Below are 20,290 nucleotides of genomic sequence, written 5' to 3'. Positions count from 1 at the left end.
TGGTAGTATTTTGAACAAATAAGCATTTTGCGTCACACACAATATATAGTTTAATTATATTTCGCAGCCCTCCATGTGTAGGCTACATTAGTTATAGGCCTTAGAGATCATGCAAATTATTGAAGCAAAATTTGAAGGTCATGCAAGTTCTTCTAATGGAGATTTATTGAAGAAGTGCAAAGTGGTATATTTTAATTACATAGAATATATAACGATAGGGGTGGTGGCGCAGTTGGCTAGCGCGTAGGTCTCATAGCTTCTGAGTAATCCTGAGGTCGAGAGTTCGAGCCTCTCTCACCCCAATTTTATTTTGGATTCTTTTAAGGTAGTATTCTTAACACAATGTCAATAAATTTAAATTGTAATTTGATATTCATATAAAAAAGATTAATTGATCTTTATCCCTAATCACGTGATACTCCAATTTTGAAATCTGATAATTGACTCAAAGTTATTCGAAATTTTTGGGAAATAAAAAGATAACCATATTGTTACAACAATTTTACCGCAAAATATCACTAGCACATTATTGAGTTTTTGATAAAATAATCTGATGCATATCGTATAATTATATGACAATGTTTTATATCCTAGAGTTGAGGACTTGAGGCTAGACATGCCTGCGTATAAAAATCAGCGATTACGTTATGAAACCATATAAGGATCTCATATTCAATTGAACTGTATTCGATCCGTCAAGTTTCCCCCGATTAAAATTGTTAAACCTGAACCAGTGATTTTGGTTCCATTCAAACCCGCCGATTTTTGGTGATTAACTAAGATTAGGTTTTGAATCTAAACCATCAATTCTCAGTTTAAACTTTAAATTTGAATATATATTTTCGGATTAAGAAAAAAGCAAAAAAAGAGTTTCAAAATCATCAAAGAAAATGGTTGTTTTTTTCCCAGAAAACTATCGATTTTTTGCTTCAAATCATTTCCATATACATGCATACCTCAAAATCATCTTTTACATACATATACATGCATCTATGCTTAATGAGGAAGTCATCAAATGCCACCCACAAAAATCAAAATACGATGTAGTGTAAATGTGGCTGCCTTTTTAGCCATGAATTACTCAATACTAATAAAAAAATCTACCACTAATTTTAAGTTGATGATGCACCTGCTCATCACCTACTCATCATCTCCAACAATATTTTTAACTTTTAGGTAATTGAGTTTAGAAATCAACAAGGTATTGTTAACACCCCTATTACCTACTGGTTTTTGGGACAAAATAGCTACTTTTAAAAAGACGATGTTCTTTTGTACGTTTACAAAACATCTTTATTTAAATGGTCAGACATATTGTCTTCATAATATTTTTCGTCAATTACATCAAGTATAATTTTTCCAAATCTATATCAAACGTTTAATTTATATACTCTCTCTTAAAATTTGATACATATTACCATTTCGGTCCGTCCCTAAAAATTTGATACACTTCACTTTTATCATTTTTGGTAGTGAACCTCATATTCCACTAACTCATTCCTACTCACATTTTATTATAAAACTAATACTTTAAAAGTAGGATCCACATCCCACCAACTTTTTCAACTTCCATTACATTTCTTAAAATCCGTGTCGGGTCAAAGTGTAGCAAATTTTGAGGGATGGAAGTAATAATATTGTACGATATAATTGGCTATTTATAAAAGTTGGGGGATTAACAAAAAGAGTATAGTTCAAAATTAGTCATTTACATTTGCCAAAAAAACACTTTAATCATAATACACAAGTGTGGTAGTTGATGGTCCTAAACAACATGTATTGGTCCATTAAAAAAGTTAACGATAGACATCATTTTGACCACCAAATTAGTAACTTAAATGCATTAAAATTAAAAATTAAAAATTAAAAAGAGAAGAATGTTGATATATATTCTTTTCTTTAGAATGATGTTGGACTTACTACTCTTGTCAGAATGGTGTGTTCTGATAATTTTTTAATAAAATCGTTGAATATAAGTTAAAATATACTCCATCCGTTCTATAGAAATAAACTAATTAGATAACTAGTGTAACGCGTAATTGGTAAAGTAAGATAGAAGGAAAAAAAAAGTTGATTAAATAATAGTGTAGATTGGGACTATAAAAAGTAAAGTAAAAAAAGAAAGAGAAAAAGATTTTCATAAATGATTATGTACTACTCTCTCCGTTCTATAAAAGATATCACACTTGTCGGACGACACGAGATTTTAGGAGGTTTTGATTTGTGTGTTAAATGGAGAAAAAAATATAATTTTTATATTCATGTGAGTGAGAATTTTTTCCAAAAAAAAAATTGTGACATCTTTTGTGGGACAAACTAAAAAAGACATCTTTTATAGGACGGAGGGAGTACTATTTTTATTGGATTGGGGAAAAAGGAAATTCAGTCCATTTCTATGGAATTGAGATATTAGTATTTAGGATCAAAAGCTAGGAGTATTACATAGTTAAATTTAGGGGATTTTCGGTTTGCAAGATTGTATCCGAGATTGAATTTGTAGTGTATTTGGTTAATGAGATTCAATCTCACAACTCAATCCTAGATTAATCATGAATAATTAGTCATAGTTAACTCCATGTGACTAAAAAAATCTTACAACTCAATCATAGATGATATCTTGATATTATTTTATCTAGTAAATTGAACACCATTTTAATGTATTACTCCATAAGATTAAAAAAAATAGGAAAAAAAATGTGGATAAGTATATGGAACTTTTATCTAATTAAAAATTGATGAAGCTTTGATAATATTTTAGTCAAACCATGAAGATTGTGATTCTCAACAAGTCAAACTGGTAGCAGATTTCCATTGCCATATCGGAAAACAAGCTTCGTAAACAACCAAAAATGGACTCTTCTCTTGCTCAAAGAGCTCCTTCACCTCATCTCCTCATCATCCTCTTCCTTTCACTCATCTCGCCGTTATGTGGATCCAACAATCAGGTATATTTGGATTTTAAATTTTGCTACCGATCATCTTAGTTAAGTTTCAACAGAGTTTGATGTATCTATCTTCTTTTATCTTTGATTTTCTTCTTTTCTCCGATATTGAATTGTGTAGTTCTGCGATGCCGGGGCTGAGTATGGCAACTTGGCGTGTGGAGCTGCTACTGCGCCTACGTCGAAGATACTGATTAAGGGGGGAACTGTAGTGAACGCTCACCATAAAGAGGTTTCTGATGTGTATATTGAGGATGGCATCATTGCTGCAGTTCAGAAGGATATCGTGGTAATGGCATCATTAAATCTCAATGTGATTTCAATTTTTGGAAATTGATATGGATAGAAGTTAAATTTGTATCTAGTTTTATAGTTGGAGAAGTTTGTTTTGCGTAAGTGGATCTAGAACTCACTTTTCACTGTTCAAGGATTGTTTTTATGACTAACTGTATAAGTTGGCTGAATATTTATAACGAAGGCTGAGAAGATTTAATTAGAACTCAGTTTTCCCTGATATGTAGCTTAATGTTTATAAATACATAAGGAAAGTTTATGCCTGGTCTGCAGGTTGCAGATGATGTTAAGATTATTGATGCTACTGGCAAGTATGTCATGCCAGGTATATTCGCAACCAAAAGCTGTGACAGTATCTCAAAAGCATTTTGATGATCTACATAGTGTTTTTCAGCAGTTTAGAATTGATATACATACAAGGAGCTAGTTATATTCTGATATTAGAAATGAATGTCCGGCTCTGTTAGTGTGAGTTTTAAAGGGAATGTCCGGCTCTGCAAGTGTGAATCATGTGAATTAGTTATCTTTATTTAGGTGGTACATGGCGAGGTGATCATATTGAAGAATGAAATCAAGTGAGAATCATTGCCATTAGTGTTGCTTGGTATATTGGGTGTGGTGTCTAAAAGTTTCTGATTCCATTATCTATGTTACAACTCCCCATTATCAATCAATATGACGCCCCTTGTGATTTCCCTCCCCAATTCATTAAGACTGTTGTCAAAGTACATAAAGCAACACCCCTCTTCCATGTAACATATGAGCTAGTTCATCAAGTAATGTAGCTCATAAAGCTGTCCCTACCAGAAATAATGAATGATGTTCTTAATATTTGTTGTGATATTTTGATGCTTGGGACACGTAAGAGCTTTGACATTTATGAGACTAGTAGAGTCTACAAAGTCTAGTAACTATACTATCCCTGTAATGTGCATCTTTGATGGTGCCAGGAGGAATTGATCCACATACACACTTAGCAATGGAGTTCATGGGCACTGAGACAATTGATGACTTCTTCAGTGGGCAGGCTGCTGCTTTAGCCGGTGGAACCACAATGCACATTGATTTTGTTATACCCGTGAATGGGAGCTTATCATCAGGATATGAAGCTTATGTAAAGAAGTCAGAAAGGTCAGCCATGGATTATGGTTTTCACATGGCAATCACAAAATGGGATGACACTGTTTCTAGAGAAATGGAGGTAATGGTTAAGGAAAAAGGTATGCCTCCCTATCCCTATGTCCGGGTATACTTTTGAATCATTAAAGATAATTTGTTATCTCACTCAAGTGCTGTTTCAATAAACTGAATAACTCATTCTTCTTGCACGGTACAGGAATTAATTCTTTTAAGTTTTTCATGGCCTACAAGGGTTCTCTAATGATCAGTGATGAACTTCTGCTTGAGGGGTTCAAAAAATGTAAATCTCTTGGTGCCTTAGCCATGGTCCATGCAGAGAATGGAGATGCTGTGTTTGAAGGACAAAAACGAATGATAGAACTTGGCATTACAGGTCCTGAGGGTCATGCACTTTCAAGGCCACCAGCGGTAAATCCATTTTAGGTTTTATTATACTACTATCAAGTATTATTGTTTTATTTAGAATAGTTTGCCAACTGTAAATTCTAAGGCTAAGATTATGTTTTCTTCCAAGCTATATATACATTATTTTACTTTCCGGAAATTTCATTTTATCAGGGATTTCCTCAAAATAAATAGATCATAGATGGTAGCTTGTAGCTTGTAGCATAACAAGTTTGATATGACAATAGGCATTTAATAGCCTTCATTTTTCCATGCTAGCGGTTGTGAGGAGATTGAAAGATACTCTGAAAGTTAATACTTAAACTCTGATAGGATTCACTGATTCAGCAGTAAAATTATATAGTTCGGATTGAGGTACTTATTTAGCATCAGGTTATGGCTAGATTGTTATATCATTTAATAATAGTTCACAGTGTTAGATTAGAATCACTTATTACATGTCGGGCTGATTACTAGTTCATGGGCATCAATAAACTTCTTCATTTTGTCCTCAGTCAGTTGATTCGTTTTACCTCTGTGCAGCTAGAAGGTGAGGCAACTAGCCGAGCTATTCGTTTGGCTGGTTTCGTGAACACTCCTTTGTATGTTGTCCATGTGATGAGCATAGATGCAATGGAAGAAATAGCTAAAGCTCGAAAATCAGGTTTGTTGAACTTATATGTAAATGCTGTTGTACTTTCAAACGTGAAATCATCAGCTAGTTCGTTCAATTCTTGAGAAACTTAATGTTCTTGACTGAGCTATTTACAAACGTGATCCAGCTTAGGTTACTCTTATTTAGTCATCAAGTTCATCTTGTAAGTCAGTACTCCAGTCATTTTTCTCAGCCTTACCCTGAAACTGACATTTTAAATTTTACCTAGTTGTTCGGTCCTCATGCTTCAATTGGCTTTTCTTATCATGCAGCGCACTTTGCTCTCTTTCATGTTTTGCTAAACTGTGTGCTCATATTCAGTTTCAATTTTGTTTTGTTTCCGTTCTTCACCCTTCTTGTTCATCGGGTCATGCTCTCTATTATCACCAGATCTACAAAAGAGACATATAGTATACATTATTTTGTTTCACACCTGCAGGTCAAAAGGTTATTGGGGAGCCAGTAGTTTCAGGACTAGAACTGGATGATTCTATCCTATGGGACTCTGATTTTCACACAGCAGCAAAGCAAGAACTTTCCTTCTTCCAGAAATAATTAGATTATATTTTTCTACACCTTTCTAAAGTATGACATTTCGATTTCCTTTTGTTCCAGGTATGTCATGAGTCCACCTATTAGAGGGCCTGGACATAGTAAAGCTCTTCAAGCAGCTCTCTCAACTGGGGTTTTACAGGTTTTGATTTTTCTCTTATCTGACTTCTGGTCTTGTGGCATACCCTTTAAATTATCATATGTATACTAAGGGTAATTGTCAACTAGCAAAAAACAAGATATGCAATTAAAATATTTGTATTTAGATATCTGTGGGATCTGGCCCTGCAGTTTGCTTTTAAAAAACATTCATATGTGATTTCAATGTTGATGTTGTATCATCTATTAAAGGTTCTGATCATCACTTCAGATGTGATAGTTGGCATATATTCTTCTACTCTACCTAAGTATCACTAAAACATGTTGCAGCTTGTCGGAACAGATCACTGTACTTTCAACTCAACCCAGAAAGCCATGGGTATTGATGATTTTAGAAAAATACCAAATGGAGTCAATGGTACCATCATTTTCTAAATACTTGTGCATTTCAAAAGATGGATAATTTTCTATTTCATCTGATTCGCCCTTGTCCTACAGGTCTTGAGGAGAGAATGCATCTGGTTTGGGATATAATGGTGGTATGTTTGCCATTATTTCCATTTTTCATAGTTTAACAGTACTATATATATCTTGAACTTTCAGCATTTATATATCTTGAACTTTCAGGCATCTGGACAACTATCTGTCACTGAATTTGTTAAGGTGACGAGCACAGAGTGGTATGCTTTACTTTTCGCCAGTAATCAACTCCAACACTTGTGAATTGTCTCAAGTTCTAAGTTCTAACCTTTGCACCCATTCAGTGCCAGAATTTTTAACATATATCCCAAAAAAGGCGCAATACTAGTCGGGTCAGATGCAGACATAATAGTCTTGAACCCGAATTCAAGCTTTGAGATCAGCGCAAAATCCCACCACTATCGAACAGATACAAATGTCTATGAGGGAAGAAGGGGCAAGGTAAAATCTTCTCGTAATTCTGTCTCGACTGCATGATGGGTGCGCCTTATAAGCCATGGAATCATAAGTTGTTAAAAGCTATGTTTCCTTAATTTCTTGAAGGGGAAAGTGGAAGTAACAATTGCTGGCGGAAGGGTCGTTTGGGAGGAGGAGGAACTGAAGGCTGTTCCTGGCAGGGGAAAATACATAAAAATGGCGCCTTTCAACTATTTGTTTGACGGATTGGAAAGAGCGGACGCCGAGTATTTATCTTCCCTACGAGCTCCGGTGGTGCGAAGCAGCATCCACACAACTTGAGCTTCTGGTTCTGCACTTGATACTTCCATTTTTACGTACAAAAGACTCACACTAAGTATTAAGCAACAAGTTACAAGTCCTCTCCTATTATTTACAGTGTACATAAATCTTTCTCTCTTGAAGCAGTTGAGAGCTTGTATATACAGAGTTTAATGTATGTGTGTAATTTTGTTTTGAGTGAATGTCAGGATTGCCAGGATTGCTTGTGAATATCAGTCCTAATTTCTGATATTGAAGATGCAGTTGGAATTAATTTGAGTTTGTTAGGTATCTACTGGCTTATGATGGTTGCTACTCCACATTCTTTACTTGTTGATAAATTATGCAAGAAAATTTTGGATCTTGGCTTCAATAACCTATTCTTAATGCCATTATGAAGTTATTTTACACAATCCTAATTTTCATTAACCAACATTATGAATCTGCAAGAGTTAATGTAATTATCTAAAAAAGAAATAAGTTGGACTTCTGTAAAATAGTTTTGGTTACTATACATACAAAAACAAATGCATATATATACGTGTACATACCTCTCTCTCCCTTCCCCCATTTCTATTTTCAACTTAGAGAGAGAGCCGTAAGCCAAGTGTGATATGTGTGTATAAATGGGGTTTTTTTTTTTTATTCTATGTGAGGAACGTTATTTGCCTCTCAACCAATGGTTGTAGAAAAAGATTGTAAAAAAGATCATGTTCCATTAGTATCATCTCCCATTCTGTAGAACAGTCTGTGTAAAGTGCTTGAGGCTTTATATATATAGTTGGAAATTATTTTTCATCTCTTTTAAGCTCAACATGTTCCATAGCTCTATCAACTGAAGATGCTGTTTCTCCGTTTCTTGGGATTCACTGCTGCCTCTGGATTGCCTTTCCTCATCATGGCCGTAAACTCATCATAGTTGATCCGCCCGTCCTGCAAATATTTATAATTAGGTAAGGTAATTTAGCTAGTTGCATTTGAAAGTGATGACGATGATGATGAAGAAGGTTTTGTGCTTTAGTTACGTTATCAGCATCGATTTCTTGTATGAGATCTTTTATGTCCTTCCCATTATCCATGCCGAATTCACGGAGAGCCTGCTCCAGCTCTTCTGTGGTGATGAACCTTATTACAATACAATTTAGAGGTGTTAGGTTTATTATCCCTTTGTCGTTCGTGCATGATAAAAAAGAAACTAGTCTCGTAACATGATACGTTACCCGCTGTTGTCTTTGTCAAAGTATTGGAATGCTGTGTAGAGATGCTCTTCCCTGTCCATTCTGTTCATGTGCATCGTTGCTGTGATGAATTCTTCGTAGTCTATGGTGCCGTTGCCATCAGCATCAGCCTGTGTCCATTATTAGCAATTAGTGTAGAGTGATGGATGGATGGATGACACAAATTAAAATGAAGAAGCAATGTAGTAATCTTACAGCTTCCATCAATTGCTGGACTTCATATTCAGACAGCTTTGTGCCTTGCTTGGACAATCCTTTCTTTAACTCTTCAAGTGTTATGGTTCCGCTGTTGTCTGTATCCATTCCCTTGAACATCTGTTTCAGTCCCATGATTTCTTCCTCCGACAGGCAGCCTGCGATGACCTGCTCATCCAATAAATGTTTGTCACCGAAGACTAGTAGAGATTTGAGAACTGATTAATGATTTGACACTTCAATTTTGATTACCCGTAGCGCCACTTTTTTGAACTGGTTCATGGCTTTGAACTGCTTGAGTCTGTCGAGAACCGCATTGTCTAGTGGAGTATCAGGAGCCTCTCCATCCTCCTTGATCCACGGATGATCTTGAAATAAGACAGACAACGAGGACAACGCAGTTGAGAAGAGAAGCATTTTTAATTAGCAATGTGCGTATATAAATACGTACTTAGCACTTGGAATGCTGAAAGGCGTTGCTTGGGATCTGGGTTCAACATCTTCTTGATTAGGTCCTTTGCTCCATTGGAAATGTTAGGCCACGGATCGCAGCTGAAATCAACGTGACTTCGTAGAATGGCATTGAAGATTCCATTCTCCGACTCTGTAATGTATATAATGATGAGACTAAATGTCTTGGTATTGACATCTTATAATGTAAGTAGTTGACATAGTTATCAGTTGACCTGCCCAGAAAGGGGGAACTCCGGATAGAAGAATGTAGAGCATTACGCCAACGCTCCAAATATCGGCCTCAGGGCCGTATCTGCGCTTGAGGACTTCAGGGGCGATGTAATAGGCGCTGCCAACGATGTCCTTGAAGACCTGGCCTTCTTTGTAGAAGACGGAGAGGCCGAAGTCGGTGGCCTTGAGGGGGGCATCCTCATCCTTGCTCTGTAATAGGAAGTTTTCGGGTTTGAGATCCCTGTGGATGACCCCCATGGAATGGCAGGTGTGGACAATCTGGACGATGGTGCGGAGGAGGGAGGCAGCGGCGCGTTCGGTGTAATGCCCCTTGGAGATGATGCGGTCGAAGAGCTCGCCGCCAGCGCAAAGCTCCATGACGAGGTTCACAGAGTGCTTGTCCTCGTACGCACCCTTGAGCTGGACGATGTTGGGCTGGCCGGTGAGATGGTGCATGATCTGCACCTCTCTCCGGACATCCTCCACGTCCTCGTTGTTGGCCAGCTTGCGCTTGGCGATGGTCTTGCACGCGAACTGCTCGCCCGTGTGCTTGTCCGTGCAGAGGTGGGTCACGCCAAACTGGCCGCGGCCCAGCTCCTTCCCCATGGTGTACGCGTTGCGGACGTCCTCCATGGGACGCCCCAGGACGGGCCCCACGGGGGCGTTCTTGGATGCACCTTGCGAACGTGGCGGGGTGGTGGTGGTGGAGGCGGTGGCGGTGGCGGTGGCTGCTCCCTCTGCATTTGGCTCTGCCGGAGCATCTTCTTCGGAGCTCCGGGAGCAGCAGCTGCCCATTGTATGAATTTCTTTTCTAACGGGGAAACTTACAAGGTAGTCTTTGGGGGTAAAGGGTCTCTTGAGAGATATGCATATGCATGCAACGGTTACTCGAGAGATTATAGGACCAACTCTCCCTTTCTCCTTTTTCCCTACATTTTTTTCATTAACAACACAATATTTTTGTGTTTCCTACGATTTTTCCGGAGGCTATTCTCCATCCCACATTTTGGCTTTTAATATTCTCTCTCATTTTTCTTATCAAACCACCTCTCATTATAATCACTATTAATAAATATCTCTAACTATCCCAATATAGTAATCACTAATCACCGCCCATAAATGATTTCTAAGATGTAACATGTATAACTATTTTGTTTGCATTATTTGGATTCTTAATTACAAGTGGATTTGAAGTTGGCAGACTTGGCGGCAATGTAAATTAGCATAACGAAAGCAACATGTAACAAGATGAAGATGATATTGATACCTGCAATAATTTCTTGATTATTAGGTATGCTTTAATTTAATTGCGTGATCTAACCTGCTTTTCTGAACTGAGAGTGAACTAGTTGCAAAATGTATATCTATATAACGCACGTTTTTTAGATGTAGTATATGAATGTCGTATCATTTGAACTCTAAACACTGCACATTTATTGTAACTAGCATCTATATCCGATTAATTAATTTACGAAATCTAATTCAATAGTCCCACTTAGGGGAGTATTTTTTATTCGACGTGTACTTTTATGTAGTACTCCCTCCGTCCCCAAAGAATATGCACTTTGGGTTCGGCACGGGTTTAATATTAAATTAGTAAAGTAAGAGACAGTGGCGGAGCCAGAGATTTCATAATGGGGGGTCCAAAATTAAACTTCAAAAAAAATTACATAAATTAAATTATAAGGTTCAAAATATAAAAGTTAAATGCAATCACATCATCACATTTGTCTTCTATTCTTCATCTTCTGAAATCGCTGCATAATAGTTTCATTGGTAACTTTAACAAACACATCATTTTCGATGTAAGGAACTAAGCAATCATTCAATAGTTGGTCTCTCATGCTATTACGTAGAGAAGTTTTGATGATCTTCATTGCTGAAAAGGCTCTTTCTACTGATGCAGTGGCAACTAGTAAGATCAATGACAAATTAACTAATAAATAAACCATTGGAAAAACTTCATGTTTCCTTGTAGAAACCATCTTTTGAGCAAGACCACTAATTCCTGATATTTGTGAAAACTTTTCATCTATGCGCACATCAAAAATAAAGTTCTCAAGTTGACTTTACAACTAAAAGAATAAAGAGTAACCAAAATATACTATTTGCTCAAATCTAAAAAGTTGTCGTTACAAACAATAATTAGTACTCCAATAACAATGGGACTCACACTCACAAATCAAATAGTATAAAACTATTAACACATACACATCAAATAAAGAATTGGGGTTAAAAAATTCCAACGACAAAACCGCCATAACCATTGAATAATTGAATTACATAAGCTTTCTTCTTTCTCCCCTTTAAATTATTATTGCAACCAAACAAAAAAATAACCATGTAGAAAAATCAATTGAGTTTTGAAATATACCTAATCGTAGATAATCAGATTATAGACTTGGAACGGCAGAATGAGAAATTAGGAGGAACAATTCGTATAAATTTGCTGAAACCTATCACTAATATTATATATATAAATTAAAAGGAATGGTAAACCTATCACTAATATAGTAATCTTATATATATAAATTAAGAAGAACGATTCTGAAACCTATCTCCAATATTATATATATTATAAATTATAATTATTGTGAAATTATTAAAATACCCCTAAGTTTTTTAAGAATTAGTGGGGGGACCATAGGCCCCCCTGGCCCCACCCTCCCTCCGCCCCTGGTAAGAGAGATGTAGAGAGAATAAGTAATTGAAATATTGTTAGTAGAGAATGAGTCTCATCTCATTAGAGAGAAAAGAGTTTCCAAAATTAGAAAGTGGATATTCGTGTGGGACGAACTAAAAAGTAAAGAGTGCATTTAATTTTGTGAGTAAAGTGAAAAAGAATAAAGTAAGAAAGAGGAAAAAAAGTAGAGCTTAGTAATGTAAATATTTTTAGAAATATCTAAATTAGAGTGAGACATAACATCCAAAAAGAAAAATTGTGTCACTTAAAATGAGACGGAGTAACTATATCACTTTACCATTGAAATTTAAAACTAAAAAAAGATAAGTTTACAAAACTTAAGTATATACTCCTTCCGTCCAATCTCAAACACGGAATTTAAGAAAGTGTAGTAAAAGTTGTTTAGTGTTGTAAGAGATAATAGTAATAAAGGAGACTATGATGCGGTGTATTTTTATTTTGGAATTATTTTTTGACTACTAACTTAAAAAATTCATAAAATAACTTTACATTACACATTATTTTAAATTATTGAGTTCACGTGTTATAAATTTATTAACATAAAATTTAATTTGAATAAAATAATCTTAGCTAGTGATATTAAAAATAAATGATCCTCCATGGCATAGCATCAGACGTGGCGTAAGAGGAAAATACAATTTCGATTTGGGAAGAATGTGTGGAGGAGCTAATGTCAGTGTGTGTGAAAATGATGATCGGCGTCTGAGTTGGAATGGCATTCACATAACTCAATTCAAATCCATCAACTAGATAAGAGAAGGTCCGACGGAAATGTTAGAGGCGGTATTAGATTAGGGTTTCATTCTCATAAAAGAGGGAAAGAGAGAAGTTGGGGTGAGAATTGGGATGACAAAAGAGAGATTGACGGGAATGATAAATGGGGAATGAGATTGGGACCAGGTGCACAATTGATTAGTAAATTAATTAGTCAATTTAATCATAATAGGGGTGATTAAAACCCGGCTAAATCAACTTAAATTGCCTAATATTTACTATAAAAAGAAATCAATCACTTCGAGATGGGACAACCCAAATGGAAAATGGATCACTTGAGGTGGGACGAAGGGAGTATATATATAGACTACAAATGTATTTATTTCAAAAATTTCATCCTATTTTATTCTCTTCTACAATTCTCTACTTTTTTTCTTATATATTCTATTCATTCCTAGATATTTCTATCATAAATTATCTTCAATTTTTAATTACAAAAATCAAGCTTATTGTTAAATTGAATACATTTCGTACAACAATAAGGTAGGGATTTCAAGTCATCACGAGAATAAATAGGGAACCATTATTGATACTTTTTTTCAAAATAAAATAAAATTTGTAGATTATGTAGGTTTCCAAGAGTATAAAAATTTAAGAAGGTTTCTTCTCAACTGTAGCCTACGCCCCGCCCCGCCCCGTCTGCCTCACCGCCTTACCGTCAGCTTGCCTCGCTGCTCCACCGCTATACCTTCTCACTTTGACAAACGTCTGCCTCGCCAGATCTCCTTCTGCACTGCCTCACTGCCTCGCTGTGGTATGCCGCAACAGTTATTGATTTTCTTCAATTCAAGTATTTTGATCTGATTATTTATGTTCGAATTGATTTTTGTTTCTATTCTATGCAGTATTTCTTGAGATTTAAAACTTTTTACGAAGCCATTATATCTCCACTATATGTATTAGACAGTTATCTTGTTCAAAAGTTTCAGCAGTGTTTCTTTACGATTGCAACAGCTTTTTTCTAAGTAATGAATGTATATATCTGATTCCATTTTTAATAAATCTATGTTTAACTCTACTATTAATAAATCTCTGTTTTGACTTTAAAATACATATATACAATATGCTTAAGGGAGGGATGCAATCAAATGCAAACTCTAAATATCGTACAAACTTCAAACTATGATCTACACCATTAGAAAATGTCAATAGATGAAAAAATAACATCGATAGAAATGTCAACACGGTGTTAACATGACACTATGTTTGACAGCAAAATATTGATTGTTTTACAATATGTTGACACTGTATGAGATATAGATATTGTATTTTATCATTACTCATGTGCTTCAAATATAATAACCAAACTCTTCTAAGAATTTATGATGTTTCCCTCTAAAACATAGCTTAATGGCATTTCTGAAAATAGTTCCAAAACTCTCTTTATATTAGTATAGATATAGATTATTGATGACTTAGAGATGCTTCTGGGGAAAGAAATAACATGTTATTCGGCTTCGTTTCCTTTTATCAAGAAGCTTGGAATTATAGACATACCAAACCCAAGAGAATAGAAAGTGGAGAAAGGAGCCTACCCCTTGTTTCTAAAATTTTTATCCATAACTACCCTCGCTTGGAGATAGTCCCAGATGGATTCAGAATCCTCGCTGTCTTAACAGATGTGCAAATTTGTGAAACGCCTGAATTAGGAGAACGAGTTAGTAAAGAAGGAGATGGGGATTTTCACAAAGTGCGACATGTTCGTGCGATTGACCATGGTCAAGTAGTTCTTGCTTGCTCATTCTTAATTAATATAGTACTCCCTCCGTCACAAAGAAGATGACCCCTTCCTTGGGCGGCATAGGATTTTATGCAGTTTTATTTTGTGTGTTAAGTGGAGAGAGTAAAGTAAGAATGAAGAATTAAAATAGAGATAAAAGGTGTTTCTAGTTTTAGTAATAGGTCATCTTATTTGAGACAAAAGTGAGTCATCTTCAATGAGACAGAGAAAGTAATAACATATTATACCATCGATTTGTGTTCAATCTTAGAAGTAAGAAAAAAAAAATGAAACTACATTGATCTTATATACGAACAATAACTATATATGGTTCTATCTCGCTCATTCTTCGTCCTAATCAATTTGAAGTTTGCAGAGATTAAATTCTATATGAAGGGAAGCAACACCAGGCTCATCCTTTGCAAGTTAGTTATGAAGTGGATTCTATATCTTCGAATATTTTTCTAGTTTATAGTTGGTTTGAGAGCAATACGTTTTGAGTAAAAATTCAGTGGTCTAGACACGTCAAATGGCATGATAATATGGTGTGCCCTACCAATTATGCATTGACCAAATGTTTATTGTCAGCCTTTCATTGACAATCATCTAACTATGGGACAAAGAGCCAAGAGCATGTGTAAATAAGAGTTAATAGATGAAATTAAAATTTTACAATATGCAATATAGTCCACATTTTATTAAAGTTGGTGCCAAAATAGGAAGTCAAGAACTATGCTTTTATATATTTATAGATATAGATTATAGATCAAGCCCTTCAAATTTAAGCAGCAGGAGGTGCAAAACCACCCCCACCCCTCGTTATATAATGTATTGAACGAATGAACGAACGAACAATGCCACATACGAATAAATATTTTAGCCACAATCAAAATCTAAGCTTCACTGTTATATTTCTCAGTAGTTGACAGCCTATGAAATAAATCAATAATGAAGCGAAGTGAGTGGTCAGTAGGTGGGAATGGATGAGTCCACTTTCACAGCATATCTGTGAATGCCTCCGGTCACATTGAATACTCTCTTGAAACCCTGTCAGTTCAAACCACATCTAATCATGAACCAACCATAATTCAAATCTTTGCGTCAAACTGTTTCACGCAATAAGAGAAAACTGAGCAGCAAGACGATGATAAGAAACAATCCAACATCTTAATCAATCCATAATTTGTAGCTTAAGGTAAGTAGAGACAAAGGGGTTACCTGTGTCTGCAACCATTGAGCAACTTGCATTGACCGCACACCATGATGGCACTACATTAGAGATGATATGTTTTTGTTAATAATAACCCAAAGGGCAAAGATGTACAAATATGAGAAGATTGGAGAAGGAGAAACTATCGAGAAGCAGAGTACGAACATTCAAATATTTGAATTGAAGATTCATACACCTATTGGGAACAGTCACCAAAACATAGATGTTCATGAGCCTTAAGCTTCTACAAAGGAAAGAGTAGACACTCGCGCCCCATAAAAGTCCAAACAGAAACATATACTCCCTCCATCCACTACCAATAGTATTGGTAGTGGCCGACACGAGTTTTAACAAAAAAGTACAGTAAAGTGAAGAGAGATATAGAGAAAAGGTTGTTAGAGTAATATTAGCGGAGAATGAGGCCACACCTCATTACATACTACATAGACAAACATACAAAATATTAGTATTAGGTGTGACTAGTTTTTGTGGACGACCCAAAATAGAAAAACACGACTATTGGTTATGGACAGAGGGAGAATGACATATAAATCACCAGAACAAGTTTTTTATTTTTTAGAGAGTTGTAGGACCCATGTAGTAACAAAATGAATAGCAGCAAAATTCACAAATACAGAAATCATTCACTTTAAGCAGGCAGTTTGAGATGAGTATGTTAGATCACATCTAAGGGTTCTTCAAGCAATAACATGCACTGTTAAGATAGTTTTCATTACATGAGAAAATTGTATTTATAGCTATGGGCTAACATGATGTGCTTACCATAACATAGGTATCCTTTTCTGGGTCAAACTTTGTTGCAACTTCTGGTCCCCAATTTCCAAACTGGCGAAGTGGAAGAACTTTGAAACCCGGCAATGAGGCTATCGCCCTGTTATTGATAGAAATGTCCCAAGACTAGTAATTAGTAGTAGGAGTATATATTTCACTCTTTGTCATGTACTACTGGAAGTTTGGAATAATAATCCTCCATTTAATTACGCAGTTTCAAGTATCTATTATCTAATGAGCATCATCTAACAAACACTCGAGATTATATTCATCTTTATAAATATGATACTGGTGTAAGATTTGTAAAATATGTTTGAGATTACATCAGTAACATTTTCTTTCTTTTTTATTGACAAATGAGTGATAAATAAACAGTAAAGACTTGCATCAATATGTTGTTGTTAAGCATGTTTAAAGATATACGCCTCCTACGTACTTATCTTTATCATAGTTTACTGGTGTAATTTGAAATGTAGCATGAGAAAATTATACACATACACTTCATCTGGTTCTCTGACGTCAATCAGCTGTGCCTCTTCAAGAAAAGATGGATCTTGCATTTTCTTGTGGAGTTCACTAGGCTGAATGTCTTCAAGCACTGATTCCTCTCTAGAAGTTAAGAGAGTGAATTGTTTTTCAGAAATTGACATATCCAACTCTTGCAAACAAAAGTTTCGATTACATTTAAGAGTGTAAACATTACCTTTCAGACAATACTTGCAATAAATGCCAACCGAATTTAGTTCTGCACCTCACAATTTTATTCAAAGGAGCATTGAATGCAGCCTCCTCAAACTCTGGAACCTGATATATATCACCAAGAAGAAATATAAGACAACCAAAATAAAAGAGATACCGTCAATATGAACAAAGAGTATAAAGCTAGGTTGACTGGAGCAGTCTACAACGTACAAGTCGAGATATTGCAAAAGTGGCTCTTTTTACCAGACATGGCCTGATTTTAAACTACTCTGATCGATAATGCAGCATCCGAAATTATCGCATATTTCAAGAGTCGTACAGAAAATGTCAGTTTAGTCATCTTTCATGTAAAAACCATGTTCACCATTCTTGTGGTAACTACACATAGATGCACATACAAACATAAACAGCTTACCATCTGCCCCTTTGTCACCCAACCGAGCATACCTCCTTCCTCTTTCGATGGGCATATCGAGTGTTCTACAGCCAAATCACTCAAGTCCTCTCCTGAACGTAACAAGTGATATTTTTTTACCCAAATAACACATGAAAAATGAAGAAATCTTTTAAGCTTTTCAATTTCTAGCATTCACACACAAAAAGAAATCAAAGCAGTGATATCATGCGAAAAGCTTGCATTTTGAATGTAGTACTCATAATCTAAAAATAGCACCCCATATATACATAGTAAGTACGGGTATTGCGTATGTTTCCTAATTCCTACTATTAGAAGTAGATTTGCAAACAAAGGAGGTTTTGGGGGACTGTGCAGTGAAAACATAGTAAGAAAGCTTCGCTTGAAATATAATTCTGCAGCTAATCGATGTAATGTCGTTTTTTCAATGGAAATAGAGGAACTAACCCTCAGCAGCTCTTTTCTGCAGCTCAAGCAAAAGCTTCTGGTCATCTTCTTTGACAAGCAAATGCTGAACTAAAATCTCTCTTCCAGCCTCAGAGCTGCTCGAGGTGCTGAATGAAGCTGGGGATAATACACAAACAGAACCATATCCAATTCAGGTCAAAATTCTCAATCAAAGCGGAAATACTTATACAGCTCAAAAATCATTTCATGGACAGGATTTAGTAGTGTTCAACACAATACAGCCAATTCAAGATATCAATCCAATTCACAATTCCAAGCAGTTTCGGCAACTAAAAAATTGACAAATAGAGCACCAGAGCTTCAAATGAAATCAATTACTACTCCATTTCATGAGAAAATATAGTATTGACAGACCTGTTGCGTTGAGATTGGTGATAGGAGCGGACATTCCCGGAAATGGAAGGAGCTTAGAGGTAAAATAGTGAATAGAATTGTGGTGATCAATGGGCGAAGAGTGCGGGATTCTCCGGTGAGAAATCGGCAGCGGCGAGGATGGAAGAATGAGAGCAGGAAGAAGAGCAGAAATAGGCTTGGGTAAAAGGTGAATCGATGAAACTCTTAACATCGCTCAAAATGTTTTTTTGATTCGATCGAATCAGTTGCAGAAACTGGAGGAGAAAGAGTGTGTTTTTGGTGTTTAGAATTGGGATTGAGATTTTGATCTCCTTTACAATGGCCCGACCGGCTTATTCGGCCCATTCCGGTTCTAATCGGACTCAAATATTTGTTAACTGCTTCTGGATTTTTAGTAGAAACCCAAACCGGACTGAATAATTTTGGTTCCTAATCTAATCGAACGGGAACTCGGGACCGGTTAGAATAGAACCCGGTTTTTTCATTCAATTTTAATTATGTACAACTTATTCGGATAAAAACTAAATAGTTCAATACCAAAATAAATCAACAATCCAACGCCTAAAAATATAACAACTCGTGATTTCAATATCTAAAAAATGACATTAACAGACAGCAAAATACAAACCAACAATATTAATTATTTTAGACGATATAAAAAATATGATGAATTTGTTTTATTTTAAATATTTAAAATAGTTTCTAAATTAAAATAAATTCTTTATAGTACATATCTAAGAACCTCCATTTCAAATAGTGAATTTTTCCAATGTAATAACACTAAAAAATAATCCATTTTGTATATAAAAAGTTGTGGCTCATTGAAAAAAATTGAAATAATAAAAGTTAAAAAGGTAGACTGAATTTTAAATCTCCAAGTTAGTGTAATTTTTTATTTTTTTTAATAGTTAATGTAATTATTTATTGCAACTTCAGTTTGAAATTTTTGGATCCTACATTGAATTCATTGCATGCACTTGCAATAACTATATATCATGAAATTCTTTTGAAAATATGAATAAGATACAATTTGTTTGAAATTTGTGTCAATTTTAATAGACAGCATACATATACCTTTTTGTGTCGATTTACATATATGCATTGTGCTAACATTTTCGTGTCTTTTTTATTTGCAGATAAAAGATGAATGCAATTTGAGGTTAAATTTTGACAATTGATATTAATCTTGACTAGATGATAATTTAACACGAGAGACTACTCTAAAATATGCCATCGAGATTCGAGTATTTCAAATTCGAAAAGTATTATTGCCAATTTTTTGAACTAATGTCTAAAAAAATACTCCTTCCGTCCACGAACAATAGGATACATCTGTCATTTTTAGTTGTCCACGAAAAATAGAGCACATTCAGAAAAGAAAAGTTTTCAACAACTGCTCTCTTACTTTTTTCCCTTCTCTCTTACTAATAATATTGATCTCACATTCCACTAACACTACTTCTCTGTTACTTTTTTTCATTCTCTCTTACTTTACTAATTCAACATTTAAACTCGTGTCAATCACAAAGTGCCATATTTTTCGTGGGCGGAGGGAGTAAATAAACTTGTAGTCCCTCTGTCCCACAATAATTGTCACTCTTATTATGTGCACGAGTTTTAAGAAATGTAAAAGAAAGTTGATTGGAAAAGTTAGTGGAATGTGAGACTCATTTTTTATATTGATTTTATAATAAAATATGAATGAAGAGAGTTAGTAGAATGTTGACCTATTTACCATTTATGGTAAAAATGAAGTTTGACAATTATTGTA

At 35.3% G+C, this 20,290-nt stretch overlaps 3 protein-coding genes and 1 non-coding gene across 4 annotated transcripts; 2 read left to right on the top strand and 2 right to left on the bottom strand.

The window, feature by feature from the left end:
* The first annotated feature begins 217 nt into the window (after positions 1–217).
* TRNAM-CAU (transfer RNA methionine (anticodon CAU)) lies at positions 218–302 on the top strand. The gene is given in 2 exon segments: positions 218–255; positions 267–302. It is a non-coding gene; the product is annotated as a tRNA-Met (tRNA).
* Positions 303–2,753: 2,451 nt separating this feature from the next.
* On the top strand, positions 2,754–7,537 carry PYD2 (pyrimidine 2). Its single transcript, XM_048082437.2, has 13 exons — positions 2,754–2,945; positions 3,064–3,231; positions 3,510–3,561; positions 4,187–4,456; positions 4,573–4,784; positions 5,304–5,424; positions 5,855–5,942; positions 6,031–6,109; positions 6,397–6,484; positions 6,565–6,605; positions 6,694–6,746; positions 6,831–6,987; positions 7,090–7,537. The coding sequence occupies exons 1-13, from the start codon at positions 2,850–2,852 to the stop codon at positions 7,282–7,284; spliced, it is 1,620 nt and encodes a 539-aa protein (XP_047938394.1). The 5' UTR covers positions 2,754–2,849; the 3' UTR covers positions 7,285–7,537.
* Positions 7,538–7,719: 182 nt separating this feature from the next.
* On the bottom strand, positions 7,720–10,420 carry CPK34 (calcium-dependent protein kinase 34). Its single transcript, XM_048085992.2, has 7 exons — positions 9,383–10,420; positions 9,148–9,300; positions 8,949–9,064; positions 8,697–8,864; positions 8,484–8,611; positions 8,289–8,388; positions 7,720–8,196 (listed from the first exon to the last, which is right to left on the bottom strand). The coding sequence occupies exons 1-7, from the start codon at positions 10,173–10,175 to the stop codon at positions 8,095–8,097; spliced, it is 1,560 nt and encodes a 519-aa protein (XP_047941949.2). The 5' UTR covers positions 10,176–10,420; the 3' UTR covers positions 7,720–8,094.
* A 5,020-nt stretch (positions 10,421–15,440) lies between these two features.
* On the bottom strand, positions 15,441–18,817 carry LOC125188364 (rhodanese-like domain-containing protein / PPIC-type PPIASE domain-containing protein). The gene is made up of 8 exons (XM_048085160.2): positions 18,520–18,817; positions 18,145–18,261; positions 17,698–17,789; positions 17,284–17,384; positions 17,079–17,189; positions 16,572–16,680; positions 15,797–15,847; positions 15,441–15,625 (listed from the first exon to the last, which is right to left on the bottom strand). Exons 1-8 carry the CDS (start codon positions 18,728–18,730, stop codon positions 15,545–15,547), a joined length of 873 nt encoding a protein of 290 aa, XP_047941117.2. The 5' UTR covers positions 18,731–18,817; the 3' UTR covers positions 15,441–15,544.
* Positions 18,818–20,290: the final 1,473 nt, after the last annotated feature.

Source organism: Salvia hispanica, chromosome 5 (genome assembly GCF_029641045.1).
Source record: "Salvia hispanica isolate PSC_SH4W2 chromosome 5, Shi_PSC_v1, whole genome shotgun sequence".
NCBI lineage: Eukaryota > Viridiplantae > Streptophyta > Magnoliopsida > Lamiales > Lamiaceae > Salvia > Salvia hispanica.
The sequence above is the reverse complement of the archived record's forward strand: the minus strand, read 5'-3'. Positions and strand labels throughout refer to the sequence as shown.

What these genes read in the sequence shown, in the direction of transcription:
- CPK34 (XM_048085992.2), bottom strand. Translation starts at nt 10,175, where the DNA reads ATGGGCAGCTGCTGCTCCCGGAGCTCCGAAGAAGATGCTCCGGCAGAG. An exon ending in TTCAGCATTCCAAGTGCTAA is followed by an intron (nt 9,065 to 9,147) that starts GTACGTATTTAT and finishes TCTTATTTCAAG; the next exon opens with ATCATCCGTGGATCAAGGAG. An exon ending in TCCAGCAATTGATGGAAGCT is followed by an intron (nt 8,612 to 8,696) that starts GTAAGATTACTA and finishes TAATGGACACAG; the next exon opens with GCTGATGCTGATGGCAACGG.
- LOC125188364 (XM_048085160.2), bottom strand. Translation starts at nt 18,730, where the DNA reads ATGTTAAGAGTTTCATCGATTCACCTTTTACCCAAGCCTATTTCTGCT. An exon ending in CACCAATCTCAACGCAACAG is followed by an intron (nt 18,262 to 18,519) that starts GTCTGTCAATAC and finishes TATTATCCCCAG; the next exon opens with CTTCATTCAGCACCTCGAGC. An exon ending in CTCAATGGTTGCAGACACAG is followed by an intron (nt 15,626 to 15,796) that starts GTAACCCCTTTG and finishes TTGAACTGACAG; the next exon opens with GGTTTCAAGAGAGTATTCAA.
- PYD2 (XM_048082437.2), top strand. Translation starts at nt 2,850, where the DNA reads ATGGACTCTTCTCTTGCTCAAAGAGCTCCTTCACCTCATCTCCTCATC. An exon ending in TATGTGGATCCAACAATCAG is followed by an intron (nt 2,946 to 3,063) that starts GTATATTTGGAT and finishes TGAATTGTGTAG; the next exon opens with TTCTGCGATGCCGGGGCTGA. An exon ending in CACTTTCAAGGCCACCAGCG is followed by an intron (nt 4,785 to 5,303) that starts GTAAATCCATTT and finishes ACCTCTGTGCAG; the next exon opens with CTAGAAGGTGAGGCAACTAG.